The sequence below is a fragment of the Protopterus annectens genome, chromosome 3.part0 (assembly GCF_019279795.1).
Source record: "Protopterus annectens isolate FY-2018-M chromosome 3.part0, PAN1.0, whole genome shotgun sequence".
Lineage (NCBI taxonomy): Eukaryota > Metazoa > Chordata > Ceratodontiformes > Protopteridae > Protopterus > Protopterus annectens.
Genome location: NC_056731.1, coordinates 1529862217 through 1529885119, shown reverse-complemented (window position 1 = coordinate 1529885119; position 22903 = coordinate 1529862217). Strand labels below are relative to the sequence as shown.

The following is a 22903-nucleotide window of genomic DNA, read 5'->3' as shown; positions in this document are numbered from 1 at the left end:
TTTAAGCCATCTAGTACACAGGAAACCTCACTACATGACCAACATACTAGTGGCAACAATAACTTAATGAAAGAGTACACACAAATCATAACTCCTTTTTCTAAAGCAAAACAAATTACCTTGTGTGATAGAATTTTGTGATATCATTCATTAAAGTATACAGATTCTGCACTACCTCTTTCACAATGTGCTTATATGTTTTCAGTCATTTTTGTCACTTTCTGTTTTATAAACATATTTATGAGCAGTGTATCATATTCCCACTGGATGTGGCAAGTATTATGTGTCATTTGTCATTCAGATTGTATGGTCCATATTTTTAGCTGCCCAAACCTTTTTGTCAACAGCCTTTGTTCTTATTTTCAAAGTCTGCAGGTTGCAAGGTATGAATAACTTCTTCTTTTGGCTTTTCCCGGTTAGGGGTCGCCACAGCAGATCACCTGTCTGCTCATGATTGGCAGTGGAGTTTTACAGTGTTAAGTTGCCAGCCCGGCACCCAGCCTTCCACAGAAAGCACACATACTCACGCACTCACACCTAGGGCCAATTTAGAGTGTCCAATTCACCTGCAGCATGTCTTTGGGATGTGGGAGGAAACCAGAGCACCCAGAGGAAACCCACGTGACCACAGGGAGGACATGCAGACTCTGCACATTAGGAACCCCAGCCAAGGATTGAACCAGAGAACCTCTTGCTGTGAGGTGACAATGCTAACCACTGCACCACCGTGGCCACCCACAAGGTGTGAATAACAGTAGGTAATGTATTTGGCTTATTGTAGTACAGATTTCTAATCCAGGATATGATGGCAAATGATAAAACAACAGACAGGTTCCTTTTGCAACTCAGACTTATTGCTGTTTGTTGTTGCTGTATAAAAGAAAAAAAGAAACAAAACAAGAAGAGAATGTTATGAGAAATGTAGTTAAAAATGACACTTTGTAATAGTGCTGTTTATTTTTAGGTCTGCCCTCTGCTCCCTGGACAGGACAGATCATTGTCACCGAGGAAGAACCAGCAGGTAAATAGTCATATTTTTCAATGTGCTGTTTTGTCAGGGAAGAAAATCAGAAGTTGTACAACTCCCATTATAATGTTCTTATTTGAATTTTATAGCTTAATTATTTTTACCCTATATTTTTTCTGTATTTTCAGCCACTGTAATGTTAGGACAGAGAAATCAAAAAGGAAACGTATAGGAAATGCATGAAGAAATCTTAATTCAATAATGAATGCTTTAGGGCCAATAACTTCACTGTGAAAATCGTGTCACCAGCAAATGTAGGCATGTATGGAAGACACATGCCCTGGTGTTCACAGCAGGCAAACTCAGTGGAGAAAAAGAAGAAAACACTCTATTTTTCAAAAGATAGTGAACACAGCAAACAGCATACCAGCACACAGTCATGGTACAGAGCTTTGAGTCCAAATGGACTGAAGGATCATTTCACTGAATTTTAATTATAAAAAAGGATTCATCCCCTAAATCCTTTTACTTAGTATAACATTCCCAGGGAAAAAAGTAGGCATTCAGGATAGTGGAGACACTAAACTTCTTCAAAACACCATTGCTGTATTCTGATAAACAGGTATCAGCAGCGTCATGTGTAATACAGAGCAGTTCCATGTAAACACTTTGGGGCCTATGCTTATTCTCATAGGCATTGTTCTATTTTCACGTTATCAGTACAACTCACAGTTGTTATTAAACATCTACTAACTTGCACATCTCTACTAGGATTACATTTGACGTAAACATGTCATATTTGTTAGAAATGCTTTTGATTTTTGTCAGGAATTACAAGATCGTTGTAAACAAAAACAGTAAGATACTTTTCCAAAAGGCGTAAGAGTTATAGGTTTAGTTATTAACTATAATGTGCAGTTATGTAATTTTAACCTAAAAATGTTTAAGTGTGAGTGTGTTTAAGATACCTTATTTGACAAATCCCTTGGTTTCCAGATGTAACATTTTGTTTTCATTTGAGACTCTCAAGTTTTCCATCACTTATGATGCAGATTGTGTCTCCTCTTTGAAAGTGTGTATGATCCTGTGGTCTGGGCTATAATTTATTTATTGCATTTTACTACTCCCCAAATCATAAGGCACGTTTTTTTTTTTTTTTTTATCACATTAACACAAAGAAAGAGATAACTTCATGATGTAATACCTCCATCATCTGAAGATAGTACATCACTGATCATATTTAAGCTATATCTGAACTCTGCTGGGTAGCAATAAAAGTATGATTCTGAAATGTTGAAAAACAAGCTGGTTCAGAACATCTATAGCATGAGCTGTTTGCATGTACTAAAAATGTAAGAAACAGTATAAATATGAATCTAATTTGTACAATAAATCTGAAAAAAATGTTCACCACTGAACCTAACTCACCGTGGAGAGGTAAGGTGGTATAAAGTTATTAAATTATTATATCCCTTCATGTGATGAATGGAGACACCTTCGGCAGCTGTAGCTTCTGTGGTTCATCAAAGTGGCTACGTATTCTGTTTGGTGGTTGTCTTGCATCTTTTGATAAATGTACTAGAAACTTAATTGGGGGATGCTGTGCTTTTAAGGTCTTCTTTAGAGTTTGTATCTGTAGTCAAATTTAAATGCAGACTGAATTAAATTTATTATCACTCATTTCAAGAATATGTCCTCGGACATACACATCATGATATATTTTGAATTTAATCTAAACTTCCTTTTTTGAAAGTCTGTTTAGAACATGGTTGTCCTGCAACTACACATTTTCTTCACTTTATCAAAATATCTGGAATCCCCAATCTATTCTGTATAAGCTTAGCATGGTTAAAGCATTTTTTGACCTTCTCTGCAAAGAGAAGCTAGGTTAGCCCACACAGCCATGTCAGCCTAACTTCTGCCTGCTTCACCTAGGAAATGTCATTGTGTGATCATCTGAAAAATATTGTTCATTCACAACTGATTGACACATGCCCTTTACAGCCCACCTACAAAAGTGAAAGTAAGAGTTTCTGTAAGAGTGCAAGCTCCCCTGCACCCACCCCCCATACTTATATATACTAACTTATGTCTACTAACTCAGTCTCAGTACCTCAACAGGTAGCACTCTTGCTTTTTGGTGCAGAAGGGTCTGGGTTCTATTCCTACACTATGCAGCTGGATTAATTTTCCAATTCTGCAGTGCAGCAGTCCGGGAGGGAGGGTTACTGCACTTCTGAGTGTGCCATCCTTTGAATGAGACATTAAGCTGATTCTCCATCTCCCTGCATTGGTGGTAGCTCAGGTGGATGTAAATATCCCATGGCACTTAAGGAGATGAGGAAGTTCATGCTGCCTTGGCCAAATCTCCTCTACCTAGTATGAATACCACCTTTGGTCTCCCCTGAAAAGAGGTCATTGGCCTAGTAGGACTAACCTGGTCAATAAAGTATAAATAAAAATAAAATAAATAAGTCCACAGCTGCACAGCAGTGAGGAAGGATAAACTCCGATGAAAGTACACCATGGTTTTACTTAAACAGCAGTTCCCTTCCACCTAAGAAACTAGCCTTCATTTTGCAATAAAAAGTGATTTTGGAAAACTATATTCATGAAGTTAGAGAGAGACTGCCCTAATCACCTACAGAGAAACTGTTCTGGTAAGCATGTTGTGGATATCTATTTTGTTTGGCCACTGTCTCATTAACATGTAATGAAATGCTTTACAAACATTCTTTATGTGTTTTGCAACACTTTTGATGAAAGAAGCCCCAAGATATTCATACAATGCTTAGTTCACACTCATTCATACAGACATATACACAATTTTAACAAGTGAAAAGTTTATAAATCCAAACTCGAGCCACAGTCTGCAGGACAGTAACACTTTAATTTGCTACAAATAAAACCAACACAAGGATAAGTGGTTTCAACTCAAAAAGTGAGACTTCATCAGATAATAAATTAACGTTTCTCACTATATTTATAATACATCCATTAATCAATTACATTCCTTACTCACTATTAACCCTTGATGAACCTTTTCCAAATATACTGAACTGTTATTTTACCTTAACAATTTATCAAAAGACCTAAATAAAATGTTTCAATGGATAAAATCAATTATTTATATATTTATGCATGCACAATTTTAGTATAAATTGCCATAAGCTATAAATACTCTATCCTGTCTCAGTCATCAAAACTAATACATCTGAAAAATATTCTATTTGTTATAAAGCTGTGTACTTAGCAAGTAGATTTAAAGAGTTAAGATCCACAAAAGTTAGTGCTGTTGGTTAAGTATCTTGTGTTTTTTTCCTGAAAATGGCATAAAACGTTTTAGGAACATTATTGCATTTCATCGTCTGGAACATTGCTGTAATTTTGCACTGGAAGATAAGCATTCAGTTGATATTATCCAGAAAAGAGTGGTGTGGCTTTCCACAAAAAAATGTAAGGAATAAAAGAAGGTTTAGTATCTCAATCTACATATTAAGTGGTACTTATTATGAAAGAGAAAAAAAGGATATGCCTTTGTTGCATTGTGTGAAGTTTTTCACAGCAGTATAATCAAAACACCAGATTATTTTGCTCATAAATGCCATTTATATAGTTCCAAAGTTATGTACTTTTTACTGCTACAAACCACCCCTTGCTCCTTAAGGAGAAATCTGTAAAATACTGCATTTCTTTTCTCAAATCCACAGATAAAATTTTTTGGACAGTTAGCAAGAAATATCTGCAGCATATGGTCACTAGGTAAATCCATTTAGAATATGCAGCATGCCTTTAATTCCTCCTCATAGATGAACCGCGTTTATTTCCTTCAAAATAGTTTTACTAATATGTCTGTTGACATTTATTTTACATGCATTTCTCAAGAAATATTCCAAAATGAAAACAGTGTTAGGCAGCAGATGCAGAAAATGTTACTTAAGCATTCAGCCACCCTAGCTCTTTTTTGACTGTGTTTTATATGACCCAAAAACAATACCACACGCACTGTGAATAATTTCACTAAGGAGCAAAAACTGTGAAAAAAGTACAGTCAGGAGGGCAGTGAATGTAAAAAGAAGCCTATTATGTGGAACTGTGGCAACTAGCACTGTTGAGACTTTCAAAGCAGGACAGGGCTACACAAATTTCACAATGGTCAAGAGTCTAATGCTGTAAGTGTGTAACAGTAAAGGTGTTCAGTCCTGTACCACCTCTGATACATGACACAGTTTTGCCTAATGTGACCTGTACTTCATTGTAAAACACTGCAGAAGTAACCAATGTACTGCAGTGCCACTTGACTCTTGACTCACAATAAGGACATCCAAAAAGAGCACAACATTAGATCAGTGCTAAAGCAACAAGCACTGCAATACTACACACTCATAATAAATAGGATGCAGTTCAACTGTATAGTCCCTATTTGTCACACTATTTGCACCACCAGTAAAGCCTGAGGTAAATTTTAAGACTGAGTGAAAGTCAGGGAATTAGCATACGTGTATCTCATCCAGAAACTTGTGGTTTTGTGGAATTTTATGAATATTTGACAAAATAAGCAGTGAGGCGTGATGATTTATTTTCTGTGGTATATGATATCTCGTAAAACAGGTTTTACAAGGTTCGAATCCAGAATTAGAATAGTAGTAGTAGTAATATATATATATATAGAGAGAGAGAGAGAGATTAAGTGAAGCCCCATTGAAATGTTTTGTTTAGGAGTGACAGAACACCAGGAAACAGCGCATCCTCGAGAAAGACAGAAGGAGCAAAAGCACCATCAATTGCTGAGGGCAGAGACAGGGAGTAGAAAATTGTACTTTGTACAGTTTTACTGCACAATGCTTACCTGTTAACAGATGTGTATAGAAAAGGAGCAGAAATTCACACTGAGGCATGCATTCAGTAATAATGAAAAATGAATACTTTAGGTTGTATTTTACATCTGTTAACAACACATAAGTAAATGTAATTGCTATAAGTTCTGGTTTAAAGTATTGAAACTACACTCAGTGTGACAGTGAAGCAGAGACTAAGAATTGTCAGAAGGTGGTGACTAATATGAGTTACATCTGGTGAAAAAAAATGAAGTAGGATATTCATTTGTCTGCAACCTGTGGGTTATGGATCCAATCATATGATCCGGAACCGGCATGTGCTCTTTTGCTATGGGATCAGCAACTCCTCAGCTCCCTCAATGCCCTAATGCCCCCTCCTGACCTCAGACCGCTCATGACGTTTTGACTCGCTTTGCCTGGTTGCCAGCTCTCAGCTAAGTGGTGATTTGGTGATTTATTACCTGTTTAAACAAAGTTTTTTAAGATTTTTTGTGTGTTTTTGTGTTGAAGTTTGTAGTTTTCCCTCCTTGTTGTTTTTTTTTTTTTGAGTTAAATTAATTTTTTTTCTCTCCCTCGCTGTTGTGTAGAGTGTGTGTTTTTGTTGTGTCTTTTTGTTTTAAAGTTACTTTAGTAGCTTTGTAGATTATATTTTTTCAGCCTAATTATTTTTTTCAAATAGCCCGATGTGTGCTGGCTCACGCTCTCCCCGCCACACTCGGTGTGTTATAGTCTCGGGTTTGACACCTCACATCTGGTTGTTCCATTCTCCATTTGTTCCAACCCAGCCAGAAATTTCAGCCGAGTCCAAGCTTGTCTTGGCGGGTCTTTACCTTCTTGGCAAAGTCTTCGCTTCCTTCGAACAACTGTGGCTACTGCTCCTCTCTCCCCTGTACTCCTCTCCTTCTTTCCCCTCAACCTCCCGCACGCTTCTGGAGAGGGAGAGGAGGGATCGGAGAGGGAGGGATCCACTCAAATTCAATTTGGGCAAGCCAATCTCTAAAGTTTCTCTGTCCCGCTGGGATTCACATTTTTTTTTTTTGGCTTATATCTTCAGGATTTTCTAAATGGCAGAAGTAAAATTCCAACACTGAAGAGAAGTACTTCATTGCAGAGCAGAGCTTCGTAGCTGAACAGTGAAACTGTTACATGTGAATTAATTCATTAATTTATTCACCCTTCATTCCTTTCTATAGGTAGTACCAAACAGAATTCATATATGCAAAGTTAGATATTTACTTATCTTCTATGAATTTCTTCCTAGAAGTAAAACTTCAGGCAGTATCTTTTAGGATAAATGTTGGCAGTCCTACTGGGGGAAGAAAAATGGTGTTACCCACACAAAAATCGTTGGAGAGGTGATTTACTTAAATATTTTAGTTACTGTGTGAACTGCTGGTTGGATGGTATCAAGATGAATCTGTATACAAAAAAATCAGATACTCACTTTACAGAAAAATACTAAGCAATCCCCTCTGAGGCTTTGTCAGAGGTGGGGACTGATTATAATAGCCCTAGCTGTGTGGCCAGTAGTGTGAGAGTTGCTACATGGATGCTAGCAGACTGCTCTGTTTTATGTTCTTTCAGGTGTACCTGCTGAGTGCCCTCCATACAGCTGCACCTGTACTCATTTCATGTCTAATTTACATACCGCTGCACCTGTACTCATTTCATGTCTAATTCCAGAAAGGTATTGCCATTGGTTTGCAAGTGTTCTCATAGCTCTTAATACTTTTTTCATTTATTCTTCTTGCTGTTCAACAGTCTCATTAGATTAAGCTGATGTCCCTTGTTGCTTATCATAAATATCATGTGTAGTTTCATGTTCATAGGCTCATAGGTAGGTACTAGGCTATCGGCCCAAGGGCCTAAGTAAGCCTAACTAACAAGATTCCCTGGCATACGCCACCCAAGAAAGTTATTTTCCTGTGAGCAGTGCCAAAGAAATGATCCTCAGGGTATATTTCCTATTTCCCATCCAATCACCAAGATTTTTCTTGAATAGTGCTAATGAGGAACTTTGCTTGACATAGATGGGTAGCTTGTTCCAGAGTATGGAAAGTGTCTGGGACAGAAATCTATCCTTCCAGCATGTCCTGTTTATTGTGGTGGCAAGGTTTAGGTCCCTAGAGCATGTAGCTTGGAAGGATTGGGATTTCTTTAGGTGAAGCATTTCCAACAGCTCTGGGTTTAACATAGCTTTATATGTTAGGCGGAGATCACTTTGGAGTAGGCGATATGCTATGGAGTAAAGCTGGAGTTTTTTGAGATGGTCAGTGTAGGGCATTTGTTTGAGGCCAGTAATCCTCTTTGTGAGGTACTTCTGTGGCCTTTCCAGCTGCTGTAGATGTCTTGTGAGGCACATTCCAAAAGGGGTGTTGTACTCTATAATGTGTCTAATGAGTGTCGAGTAGAAGGGAACAATGACCTCTTTTTTCCTGGATGAGAACCCTTTTGTGATGAGGTGTGCCACATAGAAGGATTTCCTGACTACTGTGGCAATGTGATTATCAAAGGAGAGTCTACTGTCCACCTGAGTCCCAAGGTCTCTTATCACACATTCGGCATTAAGTAGACTGCCACCTATGTGGTAGTTCATGGGTACAGAGTTTTTAGCAAAGAGGATGACAATGCACTTTTTGGCATTGAGCTTGAGGCGATGCCTCTGACACAAGGCATCTGTCTCAGTGAGGCCCTTCTGCAGGATGTCCACATCATTTGGGGACTCAACTATGGCTCCTAGTTTGCAGTCATCTGCGAACTTCATTAGCTAATGGCCTTCTGTGTTAGCCTGTACTTCAGAGAAGTAGATACCAAACAGGAGAGGTCCCAGGACTGAACCCTGTGGTACTCCACTTGTCACTAGTTTGAAGTCAGATTTGTGGTCTGAAACTTTTAGAGTGTGGGTTCTGTCAGTGAGCCAGTTGGCAACCCATCTTGTGACATAGGGATTTATACTTAGTTTAGTGAGTTTAGGTATAATTCCAGAATGGGAGATGGTGTTGAAAGCCTTGGCAAGGTCACGATAGGCTGTGTGAACCACCTAACCCTCGTTTATGGCTTTGGTGACTGCCTCAAAGAAGTCAATCAGGTTCAGGAGGCATGATCTGCCTTTCACAAACACGAATTGGGTGGGGTCCAGAGTTTGGAGGTTACCAATGTCTTTGTTTATGAGTCCCATGATGATATGTTCCATGGCCTTACAGACCAGGCTCATCAGGGTAATAGGGCGATAGTTCCCGGGATCAGTGGTGGCTCTCCCTTTGTGGAGTGGGATAACTGTTGTGTGCCATTCAATGGGCACAAAGCCTGATGTGAGGCTATGATTGCACATGGTGCTTAGGTGGGGAGCCAGTTTGTTCTGAAGTTCATATAAAATGCAGCCTGGGGTGTTGTCCAGTCCCATGGATGCTGTGTTTTTGGCTTTAGAGAGTGCAGCTTTTACCTGCGTAGTTGTGATTACAGGGACTCTGCATTCTTCCTGTATAGATATGGGCCCTTTAGGGGGTGACGGGGGGGGGGGTAAAGGTAGCACTGAACCTATCTACCAGGATGTTGGCAATATCAGTTGGTTCTGTAATTTTCATGCCGTTGTGCTGTAACTCAGAGCAGATTTGGGTGTTGCCATTGAGATTCTTGACATAGCTATAATGCTTTGTGATTGTCCCTAGAATCAGTGGTGATTTTGTTTTCATGGCTAGCTTTGGAGGATCTTATAAGGGATCTCAGCTTCTTACTGAGGGTGACCAGGGAGCTCCTCCACTCATGGAATTTTACTCTCTTTTGCAACAGTTTCTTCCTTCTGTTGTAGAGTTTGTTTATGGCAGGGGACCACCAGATTGGCTTCCTTTTTTTGGAGGATAGCATCTTGGTTCTGTTTGGGATAGCACGATCCATGCACTCATGTAAGTGCTTATAGAGTGCATTTGTGTAGGATTCAGCAGTCGTAACTGCATTGTCCATTTGCATGGGTGTCATGAAGTTTGCCACTTCTGTCTTAAGAAGCATGAAGTTGGCTTTGGAGAAATTTTTTACCATGGTTTCCTTAATTGGGGGTGGGGGCAGGATGTGGATATCTAGGGTGATTAGCTTATGGTCGGATCTGACCAACAAGGAGCTGACTTCAGGTTTGGAACACCGGTCACTCATGTTGGTAATGACTACGTCTAGGATATTGTTGCCTCTGGTGGGAGTGTGGATAAGTTGATCCAGGGCATTGGAATTTATGAATTCCAGAAAGTGTTGAGCAAAGGAGTTGGTACATGAGTAGTTTTCCCAGTTAATGGTGGGGCTGTTAAAATCACCCATTATTAGGGTGTTTGGTTGAACCCTAATATTTTCCAGTATATCAAGAAAAGAGGAGTGGGAATCCTGGGGCATGGTGGGGGATCTGTTTCAAGCTACAATTTGGATTGCAGTTTTGCCCAGAGTTAGTTGCACTTGGATAATCTTGGATGCATTATGCTGAGCAACTAGCCTGGAGTTGTGGATATCCTTAATGAATATAGACACACCTCCATCTTTGGTGTTCTGGTCCAGGTTAGATGGCCAAAAAGTGTGGTATGAGTTATAGCCTGGTAATGCATGGCTGCTCTCTGGAGCCTTGAACCAGCTCTCAGTCACTGCACAGATATCGATGTTCTCCATTTTAAGGAGTGCTTTGAGGGAATGCATTTTGAGATTTAGACTTCTAGCATTGAGTAGCATTACCCTCAGTTTTTGCTTGCCTGTTCCTGTTGCAGTGGTGAATTTGTCATTTGAACCTTGCCAGTAACCTGTGTAGCAGAATGTTAGTGAGGCAGACCTTTTAAAATATTTGCTTTACTGGCACAGGATTGTATAATGGACAATACAAGCCAAAGACTGTAAGATGGAACTGATGTACAGTACACACTGTATGAGTACTCATGGCATCCTTCAGAACAGTAAATCTATCCCAGCCCAGCTATGCTTTGCAGTAGAGCAGTTTAATTAGGTGGTTGTGCCACCTGTAGACTTGCACTGTAGTGTGCAACAGTTAGCTGTTTTTGTTTGGTGGCAACAAAAACTGGTAAAGCAATCACATTACCTTATTCATCGGTATTTAGCTTGCATGTCTGCTGAAGCTCCTTCCATCTTGAATTTTTTTAATCAGTTAAAAAAGGATACAGAGATAAAAAGTGGAAAATAAGTGTTTGGCAGTTTGACACTTATTAAGGGTATAAGCTGCTAACAGTCTTTGCTCAGTCCACTTGTGTATCTCCTTGTGAACTGAGTTACTCTGAAAAAGTAATTTAAGTGGAGAGTGCTCACAATTTGCCATGAAAAGAGGTGTTTATATCTAGTGGGTGTACCTGGTTAACACAAGAAGAAAACTCAAGAAAATTTCAAAAACAACAGAATCCTGATAAGCAGTATTCCATAGAGGTTAGTTAATAGGAAACAATAGCTGTTCTTGAAAATGAGAATGAAGATGTAACACAAATGACAAATGGAATATAGACTCATATGTAGAGTGATTAAGAAAAGTTTTAGAATAGAGATTGAAAAATAATGGTGATCGAAAAAAATGTATGAATATGCCAAAAAGGCTAGAGGGGTCAGTGTACAAGAAACAAAACTGGAATGGTGGAAAATGGTAGCTTAACTTCTTTACTTTGTGACTTGGCAGCTAAGTTTGCTGTATAATATTCTCTTTACTTATCCCTTCCTCCTCATTTCTTCCTTTTTACATATTCCCTGCCTCACATTTCCATTTAAAATACAGATGTAAGTGCATCGAACAAGCTCCATACAAAATACTAACTGATAATACCTTTTACAAGCAATTTACACCCCTCCTTTTTTAAAAAGTTACTTTCTTATGTTGTCTGCCTGCTTTCGTTCATCTTTAGCTTCACCCTTCAAACCGGCACAACTACACTAAAAATCAAGTCATTAGTAATGATCTCTCTAGCTAAAATCAAATCACACCACTTTAGAACACTTATAAACAATGAACAGATCTACTCTCTCTTTCTCATTCTCTCTCCTTCTTTCTCTCTCTTTGCCTGTGTCTGGGCAATATCTTTGAAAAATTACTTATGAAAACATTCTTGAATTATGGCAATCTGTATGTTCTTTCATTTCATCAACATAGCTTCAGAATGAACATAACATAACTGCTGCTCTACTTAAGAGCACAGAGGCTGTTTCCGGAAATAAAGTCACTAGTACAGTATTTAGTGACTTAAAAGAGCTTTTAATTATGTTAATCATTGTTTCCCAGCTAGACATCACTAAATGCCTTTCAATGCTTCACAAGTTATCTTACAGATGAGGACATTCAAGTCTAATTTAATAATTCCCTATCCCAACAAGCCTTAGCTAACAGTGGTATCTCCCAAGGCTCATTCCTTGCTTCCCTACTCTTCCCCTTACTTATTAATAATTGCCCACCTGTCATTCCCTACACTGAACCCTTATTCCTTCTAGAGGACATGGTTCGTCTCAGTCTCTTCAACCTTTGCTAGTCTGCCTTCCTACAAATTTGCTCCTGGTTTAAAAAACACGAACTCATTGTTATTTATGCCATATCAAACACTAATGTCTCTGGAATGTATAAAAAATATTCAAAAAGTTTGACCTTAAAAATAACAAATGCACTTTTCAACCTCATTACTGAAGACAGCGCCTATAAAGCATTCTGGATGACCCTTATCTACGTTCCCATAACCACACTGATGGCACAGATGTGTTCATCTTTGAAGCTGAAAAGTCAAAAGAGCATTCTAATATGCTTTCTCCTTGATTACTCTCTCTAATGATTAAAAATACCTTGCAATGCCAAGAAAAAATTAATATCTTTAGATTTGGGAACCTAGCTTGAGCTAAAAACCCACCGCTACAGCCTTCTCTCTACCCACCACCAGTATAGTCCACATAACTACGGATGCACATTCCTTTTGGCCGATTTGCTTTATAAGCCAGTCAGTCTGGAATTCTATCCTCACTTTCCAATCATTATCTGTAACAATTCCTCTAATTTTAGAGTCCAGCCTTAACAGGCTGCCACTCAGAAAAAGCCTCAATTATTCTATTGTCTAAAGAAAGACTTTTCTATTAAATGGACCCCAGATGTTGTCATTCCATCCCACTAACAATTAGAAACCTCTCTTCATGTGATCTATTTAAAAATATATATATTTTACCACCTAGAAGAAACATCTCAGCACCAATGCCACTGTAACCATGACAAACATCTTCTTTTCCACTCAGTTTTCTCCTGTTGCTTCTTACTAGCACTGTATGTCTAACTAATTTTTTTCTCCTTCACCTTTATCTGAGTACACAAATAGTTTTCTTACATATCATTTCTTACATCTACTTTCTTTCATCTCAGGATTTCATTAGCTATGGTATGTATATAAATATATTCTCTTCTATCTTTTATGGTTGTTCTTCCTGCTCTAATGCTTCATTTTATATATAGAAATACAAATTTCACTTTGTATATCACTTTATTATTGAGCATTAGCTGTACAAATCAGTTAGCCCAAAATGATGCTTTCTTTTTGTTTTATAATGTTTAAAGTTTATAAATTTGTATGCAACACTGTAATGTTAGAATTTTTGTAATTATGCTTCTGCCATCATGCCACAGGTTATGGCTGAAATGTGTTCCAGGACCTTGACCAGCCTCTTAATTAAAATTATTAAAATACAAAAATAAAATATAGTAGCATTAGGTAAAATAAACATACTCATTGTAGAGAAAGTTCCAAAGGCCAGGCAAGGGCAACATAAGCAGTGATATAAAGGGATTAAACAGAGTTTTTGATTTCTTTAACATAGATTTTTGATAGGAGTCTTTCAAAATAGGAAGGGTCTGATGGGTATACAAGTCTGCACTTATATACAATGGGAAACTTAAGGGTGCTTTAGCGGAAAGGGAGGACATTCCATATACAATTATACACAGAATAAGAGTTGTCACAAGTAATATTAGAACACTACTTCCATGGGCCCAGAAAGTACATCTGATGGTCTCTTACACAGAATCAATGAAAACCTACCCAAACCACTGTCAGTAATGTTAAATACAATGTTAGCATGTAGACATATCACTGAACTATGGCAAAGGGGTTACATTAGACCCAAACTGTATCAGATGCATCAGCCTGGCCAGTGTGCTACATAAAATCATGGACAGAGTCCTAATAGAGCGTATTCAAAATGCCCAGGGGGCCTACTTCTGTTATTGATGAAACATTATGTTTCATTAAGTGGAGATCTTGACATTTGAATCTTGGGGCATTCCTTAAAGCGATAACTGCAGGACTTGTTGAAAGGCCAACAGTGCATGCTGCTTAACTTAACCTTATTAAGTTACTTGACAGTATTCCATATAAAGGAACACTTGACAAACTAAATGTATTAAATGCCAGTCTGTATGGAAATCAATACGTAAAATGCTGGTTAAGCAATGCGACACAAGAATTTAGAGAGGTAGGGTTAAATGTATGTCGCATCAGGATAACCTTCTGGGCTCTGCACCTATTTTTGGACTGTTCTGTGAAACAAAATTTGGAAATAGGTTACATATAAAAAGTATGGTGATGGTGGTCTACAGTAATACATGTCTAGTGCAGCTGTAATAACTTCATATTAAATGCCAGGAAATATAGTATGATGATACTTGGCCAAAAGGGCACATCTTATGAAATAAATGGCCAATTAATAATAAATGCATCATTATTAAAGATCTGGGTAGGCAACAATTTAGATGCATGTATCAAAGTCAGAAAAGCATATTCTATTGACAATCTAATTCTAAAAGACATGTCTAATCAAGCCATGGAGATCATTGTACTGTTTTATATCTCATGGGTCCTACCCCTTGTTGAACATAATGCTGCGTTCTGTAGCCTTTGAACAAGGCTCCTGTAAGAACTTGGAAAGGTATAATTATTCCTACTACAAAAAAAAAAAGTCAGTCGTCTGGAAAAATTGTATCTACACAAAAAAGGTCATTACAGTCCATTTCTTATAGGTTACTTAGAGGTGACATCTGCATTGTCTATGAAGCAATATTTTATTCCGTTCTTTTTTGAAAGTCAATGTCTGAAGTAATTAATCAGTGGAACTGATACTAAACCGGGGAATGTTATACTAAAAGATCAATATCAGTGGTGGAAAAATTGTGACCGATTCAGTGCACGACTCCTGCCAAAGTTATGAGTAATTTCCCCATAACAACCAGTACAGGTCACATTATATATACAGAGTATAAATTATCAGCCTGGACTTATAATATTTAAATTTCTAGGTTAGTAGGTAATATGTTTGACAGTCAAGACTGTGAGCTTATAAGGAGTAAAACACAAAAGTTAAGCATGACAGGTCTATAAGCTTACTGAACTGCTTTCAGAAAACCAAAGAAAATTATTCTGAACAGACTAAATGAGGACCCTTATACAGAATGTGAGTTCTAAGCCAGCATGTTTAAGCGAAGGAAACGTTAACCAACACACTGGTTTGTGCTCAAATGACTAAATACATTCTGTGAAGGTTTACAACAATAAACAAAGATAATGACAATATTTAGGTATACAAACTTCAGGTCTTCATAACAGATTTGCTTTAGGATTCACCAAAAAAACAAGAAAAGAAAGAAAGAAAATAGTAGCTACTAGCTACATCGGCATGCTTGGTCAAAGGCCTGCAAAGTGCTTCAGAACATTATGTATTTCAATGAAATGTGATAAATCTGCTTCAGGCTTATTATAGCCAGTCTTAGCGTGGACATGATGTGGCTCTGATGTCAAGCTGCAGGCATCACTTGCTAAGCTGCTTGGTATAAGGCCAAGTAAGCATTTTGTGTGTAACAGAAAGAAGAAATGAAAAAATACAGTACTGTGCCTGTACAATGTAGGTGCAACATCTCACAGTTTATACCAGTGCATCAGGTGCATAAAACAATCTGGAGGGACAGATTCAGAACCCAGAGGCTCCCTTCACTCTGGAATAAAATCCCAGTCCAGGTTAGGCAGAGTCCCTCATTGACTCTCTTCAAGAGGAATCTTGATGAGTGGATGGGAGATCGTGGGTTTACCCCGGGTATCACTTCTGTGTTACTCTTAGACAGAGGCACAGTATGCTAACCTCGAAAAAGGCATAGCAAAATTAATTTAAAATGGGTGGCGAAAGCCAAACACACTCTGGCTAGGCTTATAAATGCCCTAGGGCAGATAGTCTAGTATAAACCTATGAACCTATGAAAACATATTAAGCATGCAATGGTGGGTGCAGGCCTGCTTGCACTATGGCCCTGAATAGTCTATTTGTTTGCATCTGCCACTGGTGACAGTGAGTATTAGCAGCTTGTATTGATTTACACACTGCTCACGTGGGACACATACAGATGGGCATTTTACCTTCCTACTACCTGAAACTACCCTGTGTTTTAATGCAAGGTTTTCTGAATCCCACCAAGAATCTCCGCAGAATGCATATGGGCGTTGATGAAAGAAGGGCAGTGTAAGTACAGGACAAAAGGCCTATTGGGAAAATAATACAATTTTGAAAGAAGGGTATGATAAGGATGTGGTTGACTTATTTATTTGTGCTATATACCTGAGATATCATTGATAATAAAAAAAAAAACATTTTATTGGCTAAATAAGCAGATCATCTGAAAGATGCTATAATTAATATAAACAAGAACAATACTTTATCATGTCATAGTATAAAGGGTATAAACTAATAAGGAGTCTAACTTGCATAAGATTTTGATGTTAGTATAATGCAGTTTAAAAAATAACTTTGAGTATACTATGGGGCAAGAAAATATAAAACGTTAAATACTGAGGTCTAGGAACCACAACTAATAATTTACTGTTGTTCTAAGAGTATATTAGATCACTTTATAACAGAGTTCTAAAGATAATGAACTTGATGTTAAAGTTTGTGTGTCGAGAAGCACAGATGTTTTGATGCCTTTGTTTAATTCAGTAGTTAGGACTAAATTTCAGTACAGAAAGGTAGTTTTCTTGAAGAAAGACTAAAAAAAAAGACAGAAAATGCAAAGGCTATGTACAGTGTAAATAATGGGGTTTAAATGACTTGTGAATAAATTCTTGTGAATTTATGGGATGTAGTTCCTTTCCTATAGACATTAATTTCAAGATTTCAAAGGATGAGGTATTTTTAGAGAATGGAAAAATGAAAAGGGCACGTTTGCAGTGACGAGATAATTTGCAATACCTAAGTACGTAGCCTGGCTTACTCGACGAACTAATTTGAGTTCATTTTCTTGAACATCTCTTAGAAACATTATGTGTTGCAGTACCCGAACATGAGCTGCTTAAACTGTAATTGGAAACGTGCATTTATTTATTTATTTATTTATTGCTTCATATGAAAGGAATAAAACAATGTTAGGGTCATGTAGAGACACACGCAAATTAAGAAATACATGCAAAAGAAATGTTAAAGGCAAATCCAGAATGTTCTTAACATAATTCATTAATGATCATATTCAGATATGTGTATTAACATTAGCAAATTTACAGTCATATGAATTCTGTTAAAATTATTTTGGAAAGCTATTAGTGACCAAGCCTAATGAAAATTGTTTAGCTACATTATGGCTTAGACATTTTTGTAATAGCTACATTTATTGGACTATGTTAAGTGCTTGCAGAGCTTCTTTCTAAAAAAAAAATTGGGATGTTTTCTAAGTCTCTTGTGAAGAGCCAGGAAGTCAAAAATGATGTGATATGCACAAAGGAGCAAACAATTTGCAGTTTATAATCAGCTCCAAGGCAAATCCAAAGTGGAGAAAATGGAAATTACTGGGTTTGGCAAAAATCAAACATTTCTCTTTTTGTATTGCCTTGTAAATTCAGAAAGGGGAAATGGCTTTTCCAAACACAGAGCTGGAAACTGTTTGATTCAGTACTTGTATTTCATCACTTTGTTTCATGTGTCCGTATTTTTGCTCACTTCTGTTTCAGGCAGTTCTATTTCAACAACTGTTACACCAGGCAACATTGTAATTGCTAAAAAGGCATCTGTGTGGGGTCATTACAGTGCATGATAAAAGCTGTGTTAGTTGATTATTCAGTGTCAAAGTTAAGGAAGGGCAAACTGTGGACATTTAGTGTACCAGCTGGTAGTGGACTCTGTTACTGTGCTTCTGTCCAATAATAAAGTGTCATGAAAGGGCACTGCACCCTTATGTGAAGCAATTACTCAAATTAAAAGAAGTTATAGTAAAAGTGGAGAAGTAAAAATGGCATTCAAAAATTACAAGGGGGAACCAAAAGAAGTAAAAATATTATACTAATCAAAGCATAAGAAGGCAAGGGGTAAATCAAAAACAGAGAAAAGTGTTTTAAAGTTGGAATAAAACCTTTATCAGTTTTATTACGGAAAATAATAAACAATGGGGAATGCTACAGCTTGACTAAGAGGAGTCAGGGTGAGCAGTATGCAATAGGAAAAGGTAGAGTTATTGAAAATGTCTGCTGTGCTTAAAAAAAAAGAAGAATGAGGTACCCTGCCCCCAAAAATATAATATGGGGAAACATGATCTTAGTTCATTTACAGTATAAAAAGGACCTAAAAGAATTCCAAAAAATGAAGACATATAATGAAATAGGGCCAGATAAAAGAAGTTTAGAATAGTAAAATGGTTTGATACTCTTTTTAGAAATAATGGCAGGCCTAATTCATATCCATAGATTCATGTTTTAGTAGTCAGTCAATCATCTGTCTCCGGCCCACCCCAGACTAACAACATCAAGAGCTACCTCTTGCCTTAAGGAGAGTCACATAAGATAGGCAAGGCGAGAATTTGTGAGTGCCCATGCAATTGTCAATGGTTAGTCATGAATGACTAACCTAAGAAATAGGATGTGCACTCCATGGTTACCAGTATGGAGTGGAAATGTGTGTATATCATTCCACCTGTCAAGAATGGAAATAAGACAGAGACGGGAAATTACAGAAAATATCTGATTACGGCAGTGAAAACAATTTCCAAATGTGTATATATTTGCTTACTTATTATTGTCTTAATAGAATCACCAGATTGATCTACTGGAATGATCTAGGACATAAAAAAAGGAAAACATAATTTAGTTGCATATGCCTTATAATAGTATCACAGGTAAAAATCCCTTTATTTAGTTAGATCATACAAGTAGATCTCCTGCTACATTTGCAAGTTTAATTTTCTCAGATGAGACTTTCATCATTGAAAGCTGAGAGGCAGCTGAGTGATTAGAGAAAAGTTCATTATGTTATTATGGCATAATTAACACACAAACACACCCACAAATGCATTTATACATAGGTTCATAGGGGGGTACTAGGCTATCAGCCCTAGGGCCTATACAAGCCTAGCCATAATAATTCCCTGGCTATTACTCCCCTGTCTAACAGGGCGATTGAAGTGATCCCTGGAGTGAATTTCCTATCTCCCATCCAATCGTTAAGGTTCTTTATGAAGAGGGCCAAAGAGGCCAAAGAGGCTCAGCTTGACATGTATGGGCAGTTGGGCAGTCTATTCCAGAGTATGGGGAGTCTCTGGGTCAGGAACCTATCCCTCCCGCATGTTTTGTTCATTGTGATGACCAGGCTTAGATCCCTGAAGCATGTGGCTCTGAGGGATTGGGATTTCTTTAAGTGTAGCATGTCCAAAAGCTCTGGGTTTGACATGGCCTTGTATGTTAAGCAGAGATCGCCTCTGAGCAGGTGATATGCGACAGAGTATAGATGGAGTTTTTTTAGATGGTCAGCATAGGGCACCTGCTTTAGGCTTGTGATTCTTTTAGTGTGTTATTTCTGTGGCCTTTCCAGTTGTTGCAGATGTCTTGTGAGAAACATACCAAATGGGGCATTTTACTCTATAATGGGTCTAAGAGGGATGAGTACAGTGGGACAATGACCTCCTTTTTTCTGGATGAAAAGCCCTTAATGATGAGGTATGCCACATAGAAGGATTTCCTGACTATTGTGGCAATGTGGTTATTGAAGGTGAGACCACTGTCCACTTGTGCCCCTAAGTCCCTTATCACACTTTCAGTGTTTAGTGTACTGCCACTTATGTGGTAATTCATGGGTACAAGTTTTTTCCCAAAGGGGATAACTATACATTTCTTGGCACTGAGCCCTTTTATAGAATATCCACATCATTTGGGGATTCAATAATGGCTCTCAGTTTGCAGTCATCTGCAAACTTTGTTAGCCAGAGTCCCTTAGTGCTGGCCTGTACTTCAGAGAAGTAGATGTCAAACAAGAGCGGACCCAGGACTGAACCCTGAGGTACTCTACTTATCACTTGTCTGGAGCTGGATTTTGAGTCGGCTACTTTTACAGTGTGGGTTCTGTCAGTAAGCCAGTTGGCAACCCATCAAGTGACACAGGGATTAATGCCCAGTTTAGTAAGTTTATCTATGATTCCAGAGTGGGGGATGGTGTTGAAGGCCTTGGTGAGGTCCAGATAGGCTGTGTGGACCGCCTTGCCCTCATCCACAGCTCTGGATACTGATTCGAAGAAGTCAATCAGGTTGAGGAGACAAGATCGTCCCTTTACAAAACCAAACTGGGTGGGGTTCACTGTTTGAAGGTTGCCAATGTCTTTGTTTACAAGTTCCATGATTATGCGTTCTATGGCTTTGCAGATCAGGCTCGTCAGACCGATGGGACGATAGTTCCCGGGATCCAAGGTGGATCCCCCCTTGTGGAGTGGGATAACTGCAGCTGTGCACCACTCATTGGGCACGAAGCCTGAGGTGAGGCTATAATTAAACATGACATTTAGGTGAGGTGCCAGTTCATTTTGTAGTTCATGTAGTACACAGCCCGGGATGTCATCTGGTCCCATGGATGCTGTATTCTTAGCTTTGGAGAGTGTGTTTTTTACCTGCGTGGCTGTGATTACCAGAATTTGTCAATCTTTTGGTATTGAGCTGGGCCCTTTAAGGGGTGAGAGGGGGGCGAAGTTGGCACTGAATCGATCTGCCAGGATATTAGCAATATCCTTGGGATCAGTATATGTAATGCCATTCTGTTGTAGCTCAGAACAGATCTGAGCATTGCCATTTAGATTCTTGACATAACTATAGAATGCCTTGTGGTTGTCCTTGGAATCTTTGGCAATTTTATTTTCGTAACTAGCTTTGGAGGATTTTATGAGTGATCTCAGCTTCTTACTGAGGCTGGTAAGGGAGTATTTTTCATCCTGGGATTTTCCTCTTTTCTGCAACAGTTTCTTCCTTCTGTTGTATAGTTTGTTTATGGCAGGGAACCACCAGATTTTTTTTTGGAGGAGAGCATCTTGGTTCTATTTGGAATGGCATGCTTCATGCATGAGTGGATGTGCTCATACAGTGCTTAGTGTAGGATTCAGCAGTCGATCTTTCAGTTCCTGTCTGCATGGGTGTCATGAAGTTTGCCACTTCTGACTTGAGTAGCATAAAGTTAGCTTTGGAGAAGTTTTTTATGGAGGTTTCCCTACTGGGGGGGGGGGGGGTGGGATGTGGACATCAAGGGTGATTAGCTTATGGTCAGACCTGACCAACAAGGGGGTGACCACTGGCATGGAGCATCGATCTCCCATATTGGTAATGACCAGGTTTAGGATATTTGAGCCCCTGGTGGGACTATGGATTAGTTGTTCCAGGGCATTGGAATTTATGAATTCCAAGAACCATTGGGCTAAGGTGTTGGTGCCCGAATAGTTTTCCCAATTAATGGCAGGGTAGTTTAAATCACCCAGTATTAGGGTGTTTGGCTGTATCTTAATATTTTCCAGTATGTTTAGAAAGGTGTAGTGAGAATCTTGGGGCATGATGGGGGATCTGTAGCAAGCTACAATTTGGATTGCAGTCTTACCTAGTATTAGTTGTACCTGTAGAATTTCAGATGCATTGTGTTGGGCAACTAGCCTGGAGGTGTGAATATCCTTGGTGAATATGGACACTCCTCCGCCTTTATTGTTTTGGTCCTGGTTTGATGGCCAAAAAGTGTGGTAAGAGTTGTAGCCTGGTATTGCAGGGGTGCTCTCTGGAGCCTTGAACCAGGTCTCAGTTACTGCACAGATATTGATGTTCTCCATTTATAGAAGTGCCTCGAGAGAGTGCATTTTGAGGTTTAGACTTCTAGCATTGAAAACATTAACTTTAGATTTTGCATGCTTATATCTGTTACGGTGGTGGTTTTGTCCTTTGAGCCTTACTATAGGGGTGGCAAGAGCCTTAGCCAGTAACCCGAAACCCTGGGGTGACAGGTGCAGTCCATCTCTGGCAAAGCATCGTGGTCTGTCGGTCGTGTCATCTCAGGCAGACAGATACTGGATCCCCTTTGAATGACACCAGAAACTTAGCCAATTGTATGACTCAGTCATTTTGTCCTTATACTGTGGTATCATTCTGGGCAAGGGCAGGATGCTACTCAGGGCTAGGGTCATACCTGCCTGGGCCACATGATCTGAGAGTTCTTCCATGTCTCTTTTCATGTAGTCCAGGGAGATACGTCTCAAGTCATTCACTCCAGCATAGACAATGACAGAGTCATATTTGTACTTGTTGTGGAGTGACTTGAGTGCATGCGTGATGTGGTGGATCCTGGCACCTGACAGGCAGCTGATTGTAATTTTCTCCTTGTTCAGCCTGATGAGTGGGACATCAGTGTGCCTGACTATAGAGTTGCCTATGACTAAAGTGTTAGGCACGTTTTCTTGCCTTAGGGGCTGTTGTTGGGTGGCACACTGGTGTTGTGAGCTATGTCACACTTTGGTTGTGATTTGTGTTTGTTTGTGTTTCAGCTTCAGAGGTCCTTGTTGCTTGGGCAGGTTAATGTTAAGGGCCTCCGCATAAGTGGGTTTAGTGTTACTATGTGCGGATGTTGGAGGCTTGAGTTTTGAAGGGCTATGTGTTGCTTGAGGTGTAGTGCAGGTGTTAACCTTCTTCTCTTTACTGTCTAGCACAATCTTGGGTGGAGAGAGCTTTGCTTCCAGTTTAGCTAAGTAAGTGCATCTCTCGCAGGTTGTAGCATTGGGTGGTAGGAGGAGTGGGTTGTCTGTGTACATGAGGCAATTGCTGCATTGCCCCAGTATTCCCAGATTCACCAGGTG

At 38.9% G+C, this 22903-nt stretch overlaps 1 protein-coding gene across 2 annotated transcripts in view; it reads left to right on the top strand.

The window, feature by feature from the left end:
• Positions 1-22903, top strand: part of MYOM1 (myomesin 1) — an 848953-nt gene that overhangs the window by 485266 nt on the left and 340784 nt on the right. For both annotated transcript variants that reach the window (XM_044065566.1, XM_044065567.1), the window contains exon 13: positions 965-1021. In XM_044065566.1, the coding sequence (XP_043921501.1) occupies positions 965-1021 (57 nt within the window). The remainder of the gene's footprint in view (positions 1-964; positions 1022-22903) is intronic.